The following is a 17,646-nucleotide window of genomic DNA, read 5'->3' on the forward strand; positions in this document are numbered from 1 at the left end:
AGACACTTGTCTAGTACCCACTATCTACAGTGAATCAGTTGGCTATTCAGAATATCTATGTGGCCATACCTCCTGCCAGCAACAGGACTATTCAGATTACTCACCGTTACCAAATTCATATACAGTTCAAATCCACATAGGACACAACGCACTTTCCACTAGGACCTCCTTATTCTATCCCACTTGTGCTATTTCTTTGACTCTTGGGCTCCTGCGGCACGCTGAGAGAACTACAGGCGAGCTGGGGTCTCCTGGCCACCTGGGGTATGATATGACCAGACCCTCCTCCCATTCATCCAGAGTCCTTTCAAGTGATGAGTCAGATACTCAGACACTCAGAGTGTTCTGACTCTCCCTACAACACTTCCCATGATGGGTTCATTTTTAACTGCCTCCTGTTCTCTCTGACCCACTGAGATGCTCCCCCTATCCTTGTGGCCAGAACAGACATCTTGGAGTGGGGAACCAACCTGTCATATGAGGCTGCTGGACTCCCCATGATGCCAGGGCCAGATAAAGTCCCTAGACTACCGGCAAAGGTTCAGCCCAGGGAAACAGACATGGGAAACCACTTCTCACTTTCAGAATATACTTGAAGAGGTTCAAGTTTTCCATCAGGTGAAACCCATTCCACCTATGGAAGGAGATGGGTGGGTAGAGAGAGATACCAGATCAGTGTCTGTAACTGTTCTCTCCCCATCTATGATCCAGGCCAAGGATGTTCTGTAAAAGGCTCCCTCCTTCATGTGCCTTGGCCACATGAAATTTCTCCACGTGCTGACCTGGATCTCACCGGAACTCTAATGCATACCTTCATCTGGGGATTGATTATTGCTCTCTAATTAGCCCCATGGGTTAATTATTTAAACCATCCCTTGCTTTCCAAGGCTGCCTTGCCTGGGACTTGCCTGTGGCTGGGGTGGGGGTGGGGCTGTCCCAACTTCTCTCAAATCCATCTGTGGCTCTTACAACCTCAGCATGAATCAGAGCCCTGGGCCCCTCACTCATCTGGAAGGAAAGGGTGGCTAGCAGGGTGTGTTGAGTTAGAGGTGCCTATGGGAAACGTCTGGTTCTTGTGCTTGTAAGAAAGGTCTAAGTTGGAGATGAGGATTTGGGAGCCATTAATGCATTAGAGATGGCAGTAGAAGCCACAAGGATGAGTTGCTCCGGTGGAGTGAGTTGCATGAGAAGAGAATAAAGGATGAAGCCCTGGAGGACCAACAAGAAAAGGTCAGGCAGAGGTGCCTGCAAAGAAGACTGAGCAACTGGAGAGGCTGCAGCAAAACTAGGAGAGAGAGGTGCTCACCAAAAATACGGAGAAATCTCCGAAAAGGAGGGAGGAGGGGCGCCTGGGTGGCCCAGTCAGTTAAGCCTTGGACTTTGGCTTAGGTCACGATCGGTTCATGGGTTCGAGCCCCACATCTGGCTCTGTGCTGACAGAGCCCACTTCAGATCCTCTGACCCCTCCTCTGTCTGCTCCTCCCCCACTCATGCTCTCTCTCTCCCTCTCTCAAAAATAAATAAACATTAACAAAAACTTTTTTTTAAAAAAAGGGGGTGCCTGGGTGGCTCAGTTGGTTAAGCATCTGACTCTTGATTTCAGCTCAGGTCATGATCTCACAGTTTGTGAATTCAAGGCCCTAGTCAGGCTCCACACTGACAGTGCACAGAGCCTGTCTGCTTGGGATTCTCTCTCTCTTCCTCTCTCTCTGCCCCTCCCCTGCTCATGTTCTGTCTCTCTCTCAAAATAAGTAAATAATTAAAAAAAAATTTTTTTTTTTAAAAGGAGGGAAGGGCACTGGGTGGCTCAGTTGGTTAAGCCTCTGACTCTTGATTTTGGCTCAGGTCATGATCTCACTGTTCGTGAGTTCGAGCCCCACATAGATTCTGTCTCCCTCTTTCTCTGTCCCTCCCCTGGTTGCTCTCTATCTCTCTCAAAATAAATAAAAATAAATTGTAAAAAAAAAAAAAAATGAGGGACGAGTCAACAGTGTCAAATGTTGAGAAGTCTAGTAAAATGAGGTCTGAATTAGATTCAACAACTGGGAATCCACGCGGGACCTTCAGAGCAGCTCATTTAGCGGCCTGGTGGGGACAGAAGCAGGGCAAATCATACGCTGTGCTTGGCTGCACAGAGCACTCTGGGTACCAAAGAAGCATCTCTGCCTATGTCGCCTGGCAACGCTCACCACCTCTGTTTGCATTGATGTTTCTCTTAGCTATTACACTCAAATAATACACTGCTGGATCAGTGCGACAGTATGGGATCTATTTTAGTACCATAAAAGCTACTGTAAAAGTTTTTCTGGGTTCATATATAGTACTATTTCACAGTTTACCTTTAGATTCTGAGTTTGCAAGCTGGTAAACACTTTAATTGGTTTAACATAATATAAATCAGGCTTCCCATGGCAATGCTAGCCCTACGTCCCCAATTCCACTGACAACAACTGGCTGGAGGGAGTAGCAGCCTCAGCCTTGAGCTCTCCATCTGGCCATTCGCCTCCACCTCCTACCATCCTTCCGATTTTTCTTATACTTGGCTAGCTTAGCTCATTTGTTCACTCATTTGTTGGGCCCCTTCTCTCTCCTCAAAGGTTTAACTGTCAAACAAAACATATATTGCATACATTTGTACCACGCTTTCACACTTATTTACAAAACACCTTCCATCATTTACCTCTCACAATCCCCTTCTTCAAGGAATGATTAGGCTCGAAAAGCAGTGGCGAGGCGCGTGCGTCCCCTGCCGTCACTCCGGCGCTCTGCAGCCTCGCGGGCGTGCTACCGCTCCCCACCCGGTCAAGAGTTCCAGAGGAGGCCGCCAGGCGAGTGCCCGCGCAAAGCTTCCTGGGAAATGCCTGGCCTACAAATCCCGGTACCCCCCGCGCAGCAGGCCCGAAGCAGAGGGTGCTTTCTGTGAACTCTAAATCTTGTTTGTCAGTGCCACTGGATACTGCACGAGACCGATTCAGTATTCCCAAGAGGCTTTGGGGGAACATATCTCTTCCGCCCGGGGCGCACGAACGGACTTTACTTCCGCAGCTTCTTGGTCTTGCTGGTCGTGGCGAATCTGCCGTTGCGTCACGGTGGCTAGGCGCGCAGGCCCTCAACGGGAAGCTTGCGGAATCTGCTGCGGGAAGAACGCCCGGGTTTCTTGAGCATCTGCAGTCATGGCGGCGACTGCCCCCAGTGCGGGGGGCTCCGCGACTGAGGCGGCGGGTTCCGACGAAGCCCCGCTACAGTACAGCCTTCTTCTGCAATACCTGGTGGGCGACAAGCGTCAGCCCCGGCTTCTGGAGCCTAGTAGTCTGGGTGGGATCCCGAGCCCCACCAAGAGTGAGGAACAGAAGATGATCGAGAAGGCAATGGAAAGCTGCGCCTTCAAGGCAGCGCTGGCCTGCGTGGGAGGTGAGGCAAGATTGGGGGGCGGGGGGAGCATTGGGAGGCTGAGGGCTTGGACGGCAGAGGGGTCCTCTGCCAAGAAGACCACGCGCCTGGGAGGCGAGGAGCCTGTGGACATCGACCTTGACTACACCCCTGTCTCGATCCATTAACTCGAGTAAACCCACTCTAAGCCCTGAGGTTAGTTTTCGCCTCTGGAAATTGGATCAGAGAATCGGTATTGTTCGGGCCGGGGCCTGGAGGTTGGTTATAAAATGGTTGGCTTCGTTCATTCATTCGTTGATTCGCTTTTAAATAAGGATTCTTTCAACAAATTGTCATAAGCAACTATCACATGCTTGGTAGTGGAGGGACAGGGGGAGACAAGACAAGAGCCTGGTTTTCATGAAGCTAACATTTTAATATATAGAGAAACAAGAATGTTGAGAACGACCTGGCAAAAGAGTGCTGCAGACAAACGGGAACAGCAAATGCAAAGGGTCTGGTAGGAACCAGTCTGAAGTCTGAAAAACGGAAAGGCCATTGACGCCAATGTGATTAGATGGCGGTGAACAAGGGGGAAAGACGTCTGGCGTTGGCCCTTTTCTTTTTTCCTTTTTTTTTTTTTTTTTGTTTTTTTGTTTTTTGTTTTTTTCTTTTTTAAACCTTTTGCGGATTTGAGAATGTATGGTGTGCCTCTTGTAAAAAGGTTGGCCACATCTGCAGAGGAGTTGAAATCTCATTGAGAATGAAAGACAATCCAGAAACAAATATGGCGAGAGTTGCAGATGTAAAGTATAGTTGAAAGCAAAGAGAGGGGTTTTGTTTGGTTTTGTTTTGTTTTTGGTTTGGGGAAGGCTACAAGAGGAGGTGAGATTGCAGCTGTTATCTTAAAGGATTGAGAGAATGGGAGTAGACTAAGAGGAAGAGAAATGTCCTTTCAAGTTGCAAGTGGGGTTGAGTATTTGGGCCTTTTGCCTATAGGCATTAGGGCGGTAATTGATGAACTTTTGCCTATAGGCATTAGGGCGGTAATTGATGAACTTGATGACCCAGCACTGAATGTAGTGAAGCAAAGTCTGGTGCTTCGGGAGACCATATAGGGAATTGGCTAAAGTGAAGCTCTGTGAGGCCTGGCCTCGGTCTTTGTTCATCATTGTGCCTGACTCTAATACATCACTTGCATATTTGTTGAAATGATGAATGTCTTTGTAGTGCCCCAGGGTGGAAGTGATAAAGGCCCTAGACTAGGATGGTAATTGTGAACATAGGGTTGTAGAGGAAAGCAAAGAGGCAGTCAGAAATGCCCTTGAGGGGGAGCCTGGGTGGCTCAGTAGGTTAAGCAGCTGGCTCTTGGTTTGGGCTTGGGTCATGATCTCACGGTTTGTGGGATCGAGCCCCAAGTGGGGCTCTGTGCTCACAGCACAGGGCCAGCTTGGGATTCTCTCTCTCCCACTCTGTCTGCCCCTCCCCTGCTCTTGCACACTTACGTGCACTCTCTCTCTCAAATAAATAAACTTTAAAAAAAGAAAAGAAATACCCTTGAGGTTTGAAGTGAGAGTGACTGGAAAGAAGGAGCCATAAGTAAGAAAGTCTGGACGGGAGATGCCCATGATTTCATTAAACATTGACCTTGATGTGATGAGAGGACATGTATATGGAAATGTCCAGCAGGCTCAGGAAGGCTCAGGGAGATGGGGACAGCACTGTAGGATTTGCCACTTGGCAGCTTTGTGACCTTAGGGAAGTTATTCCCTGAGCCTCAGTTGCTTCAGCTACAGAATGGAGAGGATAATAGTATGTACCTCATGGGACTATTGTGGAGAATAAATGAAGCTGTGACTATAAAGTGTCAGAGTACTTGGCACATGGTACTCAGTGACAGTTATGAATGTCACCATTGTCACGGGAGTGGTATGCAAAGTTAACAGCTGAATGTCTGAGTATAGACAGAATGAAAGGTTAAAGATTGAATCTTGAGGAATGTTAGACAATGAAAGGAGGAAGAGATCCAAAGGGAGGCCAAGAAGAAGCTGTCAGCAAGGTAGTTCTTAGCTTGTGTGATGTGGAAACCAGGTAAGTGGAGAGCTTGAGTGGCAAGGTGGAGTGAGGGGGCAGCAGGGAGCGTCCTCTTCGCTGGTGGCCATCCAAAATGTGCTATTCGAGTAGGACCTCATTACGGTAACCCAGAAAACATGCCAAAGAAATCTTCATCTCTGTTTGTTTTTAGGATTTGTCTTGGGAGGTGCATTTGGGGTATTCACTGCCGGCATTGATACCAATGTGGGCTTTGACCCTAAGGATCCTTATCGTACGCCGACAGCGAAAGAAGTTCTTAAAGACATGGGGCAGAGAGGGATGTCCTACGCCAAAAATTTTGCCATTGTGGGCGCCATGTTTTCTTGCACTGAGTGCTTGGTAGAATCTGTAAGTGTCTCTGCCTTCTGAGAAAGCCTTGCCTGTGCCATGTTATGACTTCTAAAGAGAAATGCTCTGAATGTTAATTAGAAAGCAGATCAGAAATGTCTGGTACTCGCTAAATTGAATTTCCATTAGTCCATAATGTAAACTTCTCGTGCATTTATGATTTGGGCTTGCGTTATTTTTTACTTCTTTTTATAAGCTAGAAGTTAATGATTTTATTTTTTTAAGTTTTTAAAATTCTAGTTAGTTAACATACAACGTAATATTAGTTTCAGGTGTACAATGTAGTGATTCAACAATTCCATACAACATGGGGCTCAAACTCACGACCCTGAGGTCAATATTCACACTGAGCCAGCCAGGCACCCTAACAGTTCTATTTTTAACTTTCTGAGGAAACTCCATACCCTTTTCCAGAGTGTCTGCACCAGTTTGCATTCCCACCAACAGTGCAAGGGGGTTCCCCTTTCTCCATGTCCTCACTAGTACCTGTGGTTTCTTGTGTTGTAGATTTTAGCCATTCTGATGGGTGAGAGGTGATACCTTGTTTAGTTTTGATTTGCATTTCCCTGATGATGAATGATGTTGAACATCTTTTCATGTCTCTGTTAGAAGTTGGTTAGGGGGGCCTGGGTGGCTCAGTTGGTTAAGTTTCCGACTTGGCTTCCACTGAGGTCATGATCTCACAGTTCATGGGATCGAGCTCTGCACTGGGCTCTGTGCTGGTAGTGTGGAGCCTGCTTGGGATTCTCTGTCTCCCTCTCTGCCCCTCCCCCACTTGCACTGTCTCTCTTTCCAAATAAATTAATAAAAAAAAAAAGGTTAGTTAATGATTTTATTTAAAAAAAAAATTTTTTTTTTAATTTATTTTTGAGACAGAGAGAAAGCACAAGCTGGGGAGGAGCAGAGAGAGAGAGAGGGAGACAGGAACTGAAACAGGCTCCATGCTGATAGCACAGAGCCCGATGTGGGGCTCAAACCCACGAGCTGTGAGATCATGGCCCAAGCAAAAATCAGAAGCTTAGCCGACTGAGCCACCCAGGTGCCCCTAATGACTTTATTTTTTAAATTAAAAAAAATTTTTTTTATAATGTTTTTATTTATTTTTGACAGAGAGAATGAGAGACAGAGCATGAGCCAGGGAGGAGCAGAGAGAGGAGACACAGAATCTGAAGCAGGCTTCAGCCTCCAGGCTCAGATGTCAGCACAGAGTCTGATGCGGGGCTCAAACTCATGAACTGTGAGATCATGACCTGAGCCGAAGTCAGACACTTAACTGAGCCACTCAGGCACCCCTAAGTTGTTTTTTTTTTTTTTTTCCTAAGTTGTTTTTTTAATTAATTTATTTTTGAGAGAGAGAGAGTGTGAGAGAGGGAGGCATAGAGAGAGAGAATCCCAAGATTGAGATGCTGGGCTCAGTCTCACGAACTGTGAGATGATGACCTGACCCCAAATCAAGAGTCCAGTGCTTAACCAATTGAGCCACCCAGGCACCCCAGAGGTTGGTTAATGATTTTAACCATGGGACTTATTGGAGAACCAAAGAGATTTTGATTACTTGTCAAATTGTACGCTTGGTATCTGCACTCTGATACCACCTTCAGGAAGCATCCAAGAACACATTCAAATTAGGAACTATACTTTTGAAAGCAAAGAAGATTAGGTTTCCTTTGGGGAGGGACTAATTTGGCCAGCTAGAAACGCTGTGTTTTTTCCCCCTTAATCATCTTGTCTGGCTTGTTTCTTTGGCTCTAAACTGCACTTCTCCACCCACAGTACCGGGGAAAATCAGATTGGAAGAACAGTGTCATTAGTGGCTGCATCACTGGAGGAGCCATTGGTTTCAGAGGTTAGTAAACAACTCTCACATGGTTTTCTTTGTGGCTTCGGACAACATGCTGTAGTTAACATTTCCAAATGTATGAGTGTTTCAGGGACAGCCCAAGGCATATGTGGACACTTGATATTCTTCCCTCTGAGAAGTAAATCACATTTACTTTTGTATTAACTTCATTTTGGAAACTTCTAGTGTCTAGGTCACGATTTTTCATCTTTGGCACTATTGACATCTTGGACATGTAAATCTTTGCTGGAGGGAGAGTAGGGCTGTCCTTTGCATTGTAGGATGTTTAGCAGTAACCCTGGTCTCTACCCACTAGATGCTAGTAGCATCCCTTAGTTGACCACTGAAAGTGTCTCTAGACATTGCCAGATTTCCCCCAGGGGACAAAATCACCCATGGCTGAGAATCACAGAAGGATCTAGATCTTGGAACTGGGCTCACATTGAAAAGACGGGAAGAACTTCCTCCCAGTAATTCCTGGAATGTGTTGCTCTGCAGGATAAGTACGGAAGCATGGCTAGGTCTCACTCAGCTCCCGAGAGCCCACTTATTCCAAACGGCAGGCCGTGCTGAACTCGCAGCTCTGTGCATTTCAAGTAGCTAAGACATTTTTGTTAATACTGTACAATTGTCAGTTTTAATATTGTATGTAAGTTATACAGTCATGTCTTTTCATGTTGAAGATTCTTAGACTCCTACCCGTGGAAAGCCAAATGTTAGGTTGTCAGCCGTAAACAACAAAGAAACCAGTCCCCTGCACTTCTCCCTGTTGGCGTGCCCGTCAAGAGTGTGATATGGGGTGTCAGTGTCCGGACTCTGCACAGTGTCCATTGCTGGGCCGCTCTCCCCTCTGCCGTGCCCTGATTTACCCAAATAGCCTGCTTTCTCATTCTCTGAGAGGCAGGATGATTTGCTGTCCTTAAAAGCTGCTTTTGCTCCTCTGACAGCCATTTGTGATTTATAGAGTAGCTTTTCCTCTGGTCTTCCCATCGCTCCGCTTTGTCAGGGACTCTGAGAAGCCTGGCTCCCTCTGGGACTGCTTTGATCACCTTCCCAAGAATTTATTTCATAAACAAATCAGGGTAACAGGCTGTGTGCTTTCACTTGCTTCCAAGGGCTGGTTCTCTTAACCAGTTTCCTGCCTGTGAGGGGCTATTTCATGAAGCTGCAAATAGTAATTCTTTGGAGTGAGAAAAGCCAAATGCACACTTATATAAAGCACACTAGAGTAGATTGTATACACAGCTCGTTGAAGTCTTGTGGATCTGATGGGTTTGTTGGATGACTTCGAATGCTTCCACAGTTTCTTGCATTCATGGGGCAGGCACACTCCTGAATGCGGCCTGTGTTTGTCACTACACGTAACGCCATTTCTGTTTGCTTTACAGCGGGCTTAAAGGCCGGGGTCATTGGTTGTGGAGGTTTTGCTGCTTTCTCTGCTGCGATTGATTATTACCTACGGTGAGAGTTATTGCCTCCAGGGAAGGACAGTGCCAGCCCAAGATTAGAGCTGTTCCGTGGAGGGCAGTTTCTGTACCACTCCGAGGCACTTGCTTCCGAGACCGAAGACCTTTGTTTTCCCTCGTGTAGTTGGTGTGGTGAGGGAGCCACCTGGCTGCTTTCTGCCCCCAGCCTCTGAGTGGCCATACTGTCTGCTCCTGGGTTCTAGCCACGCCTAGTGGGGGATGTGCCATGGCAGCCTCTCTCTCTCGGGCAGATCAGGAGTCAGTGTGATGACTTGTAGGAATTAAGCTCCCCAAAGCTCAGTCCTGACCACAGCTGGCCCTCTGGTTGTTTGGTGCTGGGAACAGAGGCGACTGGACGTACACCAGGAAGTTCGGAGCTCCAGGCAGTCATCCATCTCACACGAGGGCAGGGCACGGCGAATTTACACCTTCTCTCCCATTTTGTCATTATGTTTAGTGTTGTCTTTGTTTAAAAAAATTATATTACAGTTTAAAAGGTTGGTTAGTTTTGGGGTGGCAGAGGGGGGGATAATGACAGAGTGAGTCTTTGGTTCTGCCCCTGGAGCCGGAGTTGTCTTGTCCCCTCCTCTTCCACTTCCCATTATAAATAATAAAGGCCGTTCATACCATAAAATGAATGAATAAATAAAAGGTGGTTTATTTTTATTTTCAAATTTCACAATTCCCAAAAATGGTGCCAGGTAGCCCAGAGGTTGAGAAAGCACCTGAGCGTCTGGGTACATTTGATTCTCAGGGCTTGCAGAGGAGTGTTTTCTGAGTTTGTTACTTCAGCCAGGGCCTGCCCTCCAGGAAGCCCAGCCTAGCCATGGCCCAGGGTGCATCGGAATTCCACAAATAAGCCCTGGCCTCTTCTAAAAACCCCACGGGCCGCCTGGTGGGAAGGCCAGCAGTCTGAGCCATGTTGGTTTTAGGCTCTGACCGCTGGACCAGGCCCAGCTCAAGGACACAACGTGCGCAGGGTCCCGCTGTGGTCCTGCTAAGTCACAGCAGCTTCTGGTGAAGATCGGCTGTTCACCACCACGCTCATTCTCTGGTATCAGGTTATGTATTTTTGTAAAATACATATTACAGATGTATTTTAACATCTTAGTGTTTTTTATTTGATCTAGTGGCCTTTTTCTGAAAACAGAAGCTCATCCTAATTGTGTGCCCTGGGGCAAAAGAAAATAGGCTTTTGGATCTGCCCTGAGACCTTCTTTACTCTGGTGCTTCACTGATGACATGAAGGTGATGAGCTCAGGCTCTGCCACTTGGGGGCAGGCAGGTAGACTTTGTGGGGCTGTATAATTCCAGCCGCCTTCAGCCAGCAGTAACGCCTCCTGTTTTCTACTGCACGCTAACTTCTTCATCTTTTCTTTTTTCTTTGCTTTCTTTCCCCCCCTTCTGCTGTCTTCTAGCTCACCCACCCTTAACCAGAATTCACTCAGCTGACGTGTCCAGATGCCCTAAGTGTGAGTGTGTACATGAGTGATAATGTCCAACTCAGTTGGCAACACCTTCCTCTGGCTATGCATGCTGTTTCCTTTGCAATGAGTGTGAGCCAACGCATTCCTGTCCTTATGTGGTGAATTCTATATAATATCCCGTCCAGTCTCACAGGTGTGAGACTTCATTGCCCCTAGGCCAGCTGGAGTATCCTCAGAGGTCTGGGAACAAAAGAGTGTTTCCTATACAGTCCCTAAATATGTCACCTATAAGCACTTTGAGAGCAAGAACAGACACTCCTACCTGGCAGCTGTGATACCTGGCATCTTCTACCAGCCGGTCCAGAAAGTAGAGTCAGATACGCCAAATGAGGACAAGAAATGCTGCTTTCATGACCGCCTTGGACAGATGAGCCCTAGGCTGTCAGTAGCCATCACTTCAATAAGCCAAGCATTGTCCACATTGACTATTCAATCAAGAAAGGAGATGAATAGTTTCCTGTTTTAGATGGCTAAGGAGTCAGTATGAGCTCATAAACCAAACACCAATTTTCAGAGACATCTGTTGCTGATCTCCAGAATAAACAGTGTCCAATGGCTTAGGCTGGTAGGAACCTATATTAACTCTACTGGCTCTCCTAAAGGGAGGCAGGGCCCCCTAGAGGATCCAGCCTCTCCAACAATCAGACTAGGCCAAAAGGCTGCCCCAAAGACGCCCACTTCCAAGGAAAATGTAGAGAAGAGTTTACATAAAATAAGAAAACTCCCCTGGGATGGACAACTTTCTGCCATCTATTGGAGGCACACTGATGTCCAGGTTGTTGGGGCCTTTGTCCTTCATGAAAGGAATTGGTTAGTGACTGACCTGAGACCTCTGTGAAGCACACAGAGGGGGCTGGGCTCACCTCCCCCCAAGGTGCCACAGTCCCTGTAGGCTGAAGGGAAGCTCAAGGGAAGTTGACTAGGTGCACAGATTCCTGGGAGCTCCCATCTGGATGCAGCTGGAGGAGTTAAAATGTTTAGATTGGTGGTCTTCCCTGGACTACTGAGTATACAAATGTCCACACCACAGGGCTGGGTTGTGTGCAAATGTTGGGGCTTTGCATTTTTTTTATTAACATTTTCCTCTCACGTGGTTTACATCAATTTATAATAATCTACATAAGTTGAAACAGAACATAGACCAAAAAAAATATATCCTTACCAACTTAAAGTGAAATATTAATGAAGGTTCCCATCCTACCTGTATCAGCAAAAACTGGCCGCCCACAGCCATTGCCAGCAGGGATGGGCATACTGGGATTCCTGCAGCCTGTCAGCTGGGCTCCTGTTGGCACAGCCTGCCCGGCTGGGCACAGTGGCTGGGGATTCTGGGCTGCACGGTCCCTGACTCTCAGGAGAACCCATGGGCTACTTCCTTGATGCAACTTAGTCCATGTCTGGTACCTGCCCCTCCCCACCCTGGGGGTGGAATTTATAAATATTCTGAGCCTTTTGCATTCCTCAGCCCCTGCAGCCTTCCTCCGGTTCTCAAGTTGCTTAAGCAAGTTTGGGGGGTGTGGTGGCTACCTGATGCTGAGAAGCAAATGTCTCTTGTTTCAGGGAAGTGGGAGGCACCCATTTTTTTGGCTGTAACTAGCTCTAACTGGTCCTCCAGTTCATTACCATTAATTAGTGGCTTTTGGAAGCAGAAGCCTTCCATGCCATACACCAACTGCTGAGTGCAGAGACTCCTGGGATGGTCACAAGCTGGGATCTTTAGACTCAAATGGTGTTCTTTCTCCATCTCCTGTCCCAGGGAGCAGGGATCCTCACTGAACCGCTAACAGGCAGCTATGTATTTCCCTCCTGTTAGGCATTTCTTTCCTCTGATGTGCACAGAATGTGTACCGTTCTGCCCAAGATTGGGCAACAGGTGTAAACAAGATCAGAAAGGGCCCTCCCTGCCTCTCACTGAGCAAACGTTCTACCTTTAGGTCCAGCGAACCCTTCTTTAAAACTCCGCCCTGAGCACAATCTAAGGGAACCGTTCTCTACTTCTCTGCCACATGGAGCCAGAGAGCCGTGTACTACAGCTCAAGCCTAGGAGTGTTCTCCGAAGCCACCTGCCACATGCTGGCAGCTACTGCTCAGGTGGGAGGAGATACCTCTCAGTCCTTTCAGTGTGGAGAAAGGGGTCTCCGAGCTGGGAACAGAACCTGCTGATCCTCTGCTCTGGGGAAGATAGTCAACAATGAAAGTCCCCAGCAAATCCCAGTCCCAAAAGAGGCAGCTGCCCATGACTCCTCATTCCTCCCCACTTCTGGAGTTGCCTAGAGTTCACCCAAAAGGCTGCATCTAGAAGCTGTGGGTGGGTGGGGAGGCAGCACCAGGATGACTGGCTACTGCTGGACCTGGACCCTGCCTGTGTTTCCTAGGCCCTGGGGGACACACGGCCTCGGGGGCTGCCCTGTGGCAGTGCTTGGCTGTGGAGGATGTGTAAAATCTAAGGCAAAGGTACCGCAAGGTACGAGAGGCGCCAGGAAGGACTGCCTCCTGGATGGAGCCTGCGTGTTTCTAGATACCTGCTTCAGCCATATTAGTTGCCCCCCTAGAGACCTGGCTCCACTACAAAAGCCACTATAATTCCTTGTTGCTGAGAGCCACTTCCCCCCAACTCGGGGCACCTGGTGCTACATGGCACCCCTCCGGATGTTCAACCTGTCTTGTTTCCTCAGTGGCCCGCCTCCCACCTCCCCTGATTCCTGACCCTCTGGCTCTCTTAATATTGGGTCACTTCTGAGTCTCTACGCTCAAAGGAAATAGAACACCAGGGGAAAAGGAACTGAAAAGCAGAAGAAACAGTGAAAGATGCCTCAGTGAAAGTAGGCAGGAGACAGAACAGATAAACCCCAGAAATGGAGATTGTCAGGTGGAAAATTCCAGAAATCTGCTCTCCAGCTCTGTGCTAAGCTGAGGATTAGTGTGAGTCTGTCCCCTTGTCCAACATTTGCACAGGCAGCAAGGCAAAGCAGGTGTGCTTCCACAGGTAGAGGACAAGGAAAGGGCTGGGGGCGGGGGGCAGCAAGCGGCAGCCTTTGACAAGCCACCATCGCCACCGCCACCCGGGGTCTCCTCAACTTTCAAAATGATGGAGCAAAAACCAAGGCTGCACATGCATGTGGGCAGGCTGGGAGGAAGTAGAGGGTGGAGGAAACCCGAGGAGAGGCTGCCAGGAGACTGCAATCTGGGAGCAGGGCCAAGAGAGGATAAGCTGGCAGTGGTTACAGAGCGCAAAATAAAAGCCCTTGGACTGGACTCAGGAGGAAAGAAAGTGTTGGAGGAAATGAAAGAACAAAGCAGGCTGTCTGTATGCCCATACTGGGTCGGTCACTACCATTTCTGCATGACAAATAGACATAAAACAATTCCTGAACAGCACGGGGCATTAGACACAACTAGAGGTACAGAGGGCGGGGCCCGGGGCATGGTGGTGAGGCTGGGGGCTGGGTCAGCTGGCTTTGTACAAGGTGGCACGAAAGATGCACATATTCCAGTTCTTGGAAATCTGTGTCCCTTGGAGTCTGGAGTGCTGGGTTTGGGAGTTTTCTATTGTAGTCTTTCAAGTCTGTGTTGGGTCCCCCGGCTGGAGGGGCTGGCTCGGGCCGCCCCCACAGCTGATCCCACCTTGGGCTACACATCGGTAGAGAAGTACAGTGTGTTCCGCTTCAGTTCTGCGAAGGAAATGGGGGGGTGCTGCAGGTAGTAGAGGAGGACCTGGACCTGTGGGGGGACAGGGAAGACTCAGGCTGGGTCCCCGTCCTCCCAGCCTTCTGATCTGTTGGGAAGAAACGGTCCCTGCGCTGGGGTCACCTCTGTGCCGCTCCCCTCCCTGCCCTCAGGCCGCTTCGCCTCCCTGGAAGCCCAGCTGTGCCTGCCTTTTGGCGGCAGCAGAGGGCACTGCAGGGCAGAGGGTCAGGGAGCCTGGGGCCACTTCCCCAACCTCAGTCAGAAGCTTCCAACCTGCTCCAGAGGTTGGCTTTGGCTGGGCAGCCCTGTCTCCAGACTGGACTCTGCCCTGAATCTTGTAGGGATTCCAGGGAAGCTTCCGACCCTAGAAGCAATCCTAGAGCTTCTACACATGAGGACAAGACCCCGGATGTTTCCTGTGCCCCTGAGCCTGTCTGGGCCCCTGGTCTAGGCTCAGCCTTTTTTTTTTGTCATGCTGGTCCCGAGCCCTGCCTCCCTGGTGACATTCCGCAGACCACCTACCCCGCTGCTAAGGAGGGAAGGGGTGTGGGAGTCTGAGCTGTTCTCCCCGCCCCCCAGGGGAAGCTTGTCGCCCGCCTCTACCAGCCCCAGTTCCGGGCAGTGCTGGCGGTACCTGTGCCATGACGTCATGGGACCAGATGTCTGCAGCCGACGTGAGGTGTGCTTTGCTCTCCACTTCTGAGGGTCTCAGTAACGTGGGGCCAAACACAGTAGCCAGGTTGTGAAGGGACATTTTGTTGATGGGTTCCTTCTCAGCAACCCTGAAAGGGTTGGGGCAGGGGAGAAAAAAGAAGTCATTTCTCAGCAGCTGCTCAGAGCTTCAGACCGTTGGCCCGAGCTAGAAGAACTGGAAGGATTCCCAGAAGGTGGGTACTAGCCTCCCTCTCCTAAGGGTGGGGACCTCTTGGGATGGAGGGACTAAGCCAATGGACCAAGTCTCCAGCTATGTCCCTGCACATTCCTGTATTAGATTCTAGCTCATGGGCCACCCCTTGATGGTAAACTGCCAGAGCCAGAGGGCCTGCCCCAACTCCCTTGATGATATTACAGATTCAAGAACTTTATAGTAACTCATACTCCTCACGGTCCTTTGGGCAGGAACTATCATCATCTCCAGCATACAGATGAAGAAACCAAAGGGCAGAGGGGTTAAGTGACTTGCCTGAGGTCACACAGCTAGCAAGTGGTAGAGCTGGGATGTGACCCCGCGCAGTCTGCCTCCAGAGCCAGTGCTCCTCACCACTCTGCTCTACCCGTGATCGGTGAAGCTGGAGTGCATGGCCCAGAGGAAGAGCCACAGTGTGTGGGGCAGTGGCAGGGGCCAGAGGTAGGGAGCCAGTGCTCCGGCAGCAGCCACTCACTAGACCTGAGGTTCTTTGGCTGTGCTGTGGCAAGAACCACCCTAATCCCAGACGGAGCCCAGGGGCTCTCCTCCCATGCCTTTCCAGAAGGGTCTTCCTCATGGGACCCCGGAGTTGCCTCCCTTTGGATCGTTCTCTGCCTCTCTTGCATAAGAGGCCTCATGCTCTGTGGAAACTTCCCCTGAGTGGCAGCAGGGGCTGCCACCCATGGTACTGGCAGACCCAGTACCACCCAACGCATCAAAGAGGCTCTGGGCCTCCCTCCCTGAGCAGTGCCTCCTCCCAGCTCCCAACTATACCATCATTCCCAGCCTCTGGGCAAGAGCCACAATGTGCATGCTGACTGCTTTGGAAACGGGCAAACACTGCCATGCCAGGAGGCAGCTGTGCGGCTGGCCCAGCCCCCTCAACACACACACACACACACACACACACACACACACACACACACACACACACACACCAGCCAGGGGCCCAGATGTGGGAACAGACTGTGCCCAGTTCCCAGGGTGGAAAACCTAATGAATTTTCCCTTCCCACTCCTTCTCTGTGTGTCCTCCCCACAGTGCTCGCCAAACTATGGGAACTGGTTGGGGCTTCGGTCCTGGCCAAACCAGAGGGAAAATGTCTCATAATGGGAAAAACAAGACAGCAGCCCCAGGCGTTTCCAGGTCTCTGCTGGCCCTCTAGAGCTGGCCTGGCTGAGCTGCAGCCCGGAGCCTGGGCCTGAGGGCTAGAGCTGAGTTCAGGGAGGAGCCGGCCCTCGGCATGGCCCCAACTCAGGAGCTCCCTGGTCCTGGGTGACAAACAGATTTAAGGGACACCAGGACACTTTTTGTCCCCACTTACACCTGGACCAGTGCTGGGCTCAAAGGCGAATGGCGGGGACACCGTGAGGGCTGGTTTCAGTTCGGAACTTTGCAAGCATCAACTTCAGCAGCTCCCGGTTAGAGCTGACTACAGAAAGGGCGGGGGAGACGGTGGGGGTGGTGTGGGGGTGGAACTTAGTTTAGGACTGGGGACGTGCATTCTAAGGACAGAGTTGTTGCTAACCCCAAGCAAATCCCTGTGGACTGGGGCTCGGTTTCCCTGTTAGGTGAGGTGAGGGTCAAGACCAGTGCATTTCAAACTTTTTTGACTGTGACCCACAACAAACACACTTTACATCCGAACCCAGAACACGTGACCGCATGTAATCGAACAGAACCACAACATGCACGCTTACTGCCCACAGCATGCCCTATGCCGTCTGTTCCGTTCCATTTAAAAAATGTTATGGTGATTGAATGACCACTAACTGCAAAATCCATCTACAGTCCCTGGCTCTAACCCTGCCTTTCTAAGCAGTCTATGGCCCATACCTGAGGTCACTATTAGGACCCAAGTATTTCTCAAAACAGAAGAATTTGAGGGCAAGAGTTTGAAAAGCAAACCCTCACCCTGTTAGGGATGGCCCAGCAGAGGCCAGCGCCCATGAGGAAGAGCTGAGAAAGGGGGTCTCCCCCAGTAGATGTGTCCTCCCCAGCAGGGGCCTGCCCTGGGCTCCCTGCTCCCTCCCCCAATTGGGCCCCTGCTCATTACCTTTTCAAGTGTTCCAGCAGGAAGAGGAAGGTGATGAGGTTGGGGTCGGGCAGGGTGCGGAGCAGGTGCATCATGCAGTTTTCCTTGGCAGCAGGGTCTGACAGGGCTGGGGAGAAAGCAGGGAGAGGCTGGAGCTCAGCTCCCAGGTGGGCAGGCCCGAGCCAGCGCCCCCGTGGTCAGGAGGCTATGGGACCCTGAGGGAGAGCCTGGGCTGCCGTGCTCCCCTGAGGGGAGCAGACCCTGTAGGAAGGGCCTGGTATCTTCCCAAGGGTGGGCTATTAACAGCTAGTTCCTACAGAAGCCCCCACCCATGACCTGTAACTCAGTCAGGAGGTAGGCTGGTGGGGAGCAGGCACCCTTCCTCCCCTTACCACGTGGGCCTCTACAGCTCT

The 17,646-nt window shown here is 50.0% G+C and overlaps 2 protein-coding genes across 5 annotated transcripts in view; one reads left to right on the plus strand and one right to left on the minus strand.

The window, feature by feature from the left end:
• Nucleotides 1-2,814: 2,814 nt before the first annotated feature.
• TIMM22 (translocase of inner mitochondrial membrane 22) lies at nucleotides 2,815-9,857 on the plus strand. Its single transcript, XM_007076098.3, has 4 exons — nucleotides 2,815-3,411; nucleotides 5,615-5,811; nucleotides 7,585-7,657; nucleotides 9,040-9,857. Exons 1-4 carry the CDS (start codon nucleotides 3,174-3,176, stop codon nucleotides 9,114-9,116), a joined length of 585 nt encoding a protein of 194 aa, XP_007076160.1. The 5' UTR covers nucleotides 2,815-3,173; the 3' UTR covers nucleotides 9,117-9,857.
• A 1,780-nt stretch (nucleotides 9,858-11,637) lies between these two features.
• Nucleotides 11,638-17,646, minus strand: part of ABR (ABR activator of RhoGEF and GTPase) — a 182,531-nt gene continuing 176,522 nt past the window's right edge. For all 4 annotated transcript variants that reach the window (XM_042967607.1, XM_042967608.1, XM_007076094.3 and 1 more), the window contains 3 exons: nucleotides 17,255-17,360; nucleotides 14,926-15,073; nucleotides 11,638-14,324 (listed from right to left, as the gene is read on the minus strand). In XM_042967607.1, coding sequence (XP_042823541.1) covers nucleotides 14,235-14,324; nucleotides 14,926-15,073; nucleotides 17,255-17,360 — 344 coding nt within the window. In that variant the 3' untranslated portion in view covers nucleotides 11,638-14,234. The remainder of the gene's footprint in view (nucleotides 14,325-14,925; nucleotides 15,074-17,254; nucleotides 17,361-17,646) is intronic.

The sequence above is a fragment of the Panthera tigris genome, chromosome E1, assembly GCF_018350195.1.
Source record: "Panthera tigris isolate Pti1 chromosome E1, P.tigris_Pti1_mat1.1, whole genome shotgun sequence".
In the NCBI taxonomy this organism is placed as follows: Eukaryota; Metazoa; Chordata; class Mammalia; order Carnivora; family Felidae; genus Panthera; species Panthera tigris.

What these genes read in the sequence shown, in the direction of transcription:
- TIMM22 (XM_007076098.3), top strand. Translation starts at nt 3,174, where the DNA reads ATGGCGGCGACTGCCCCCAGTGCGGGGGGCTCCGCGACTGAGGCGGCG. An exon ending in CTGAGTGCTTGGTAGAATCT is followed by an intron (nt 5,812 to 7,584) that starts GTAAGTGTCTCT and finishes CTCCACCCACAG; the next exon opens with TACCGGGGAAAATCAGATTG. An exon ending in AGGAGCCATTGGTTTCAGAG is followed by an intron (nt 7,658 to 9,039) that starts GTTAGTAAACAA and finishes TTTGCTTTACAG; the next exon opens with CGGGCTTAAAGGCCGGGGTC.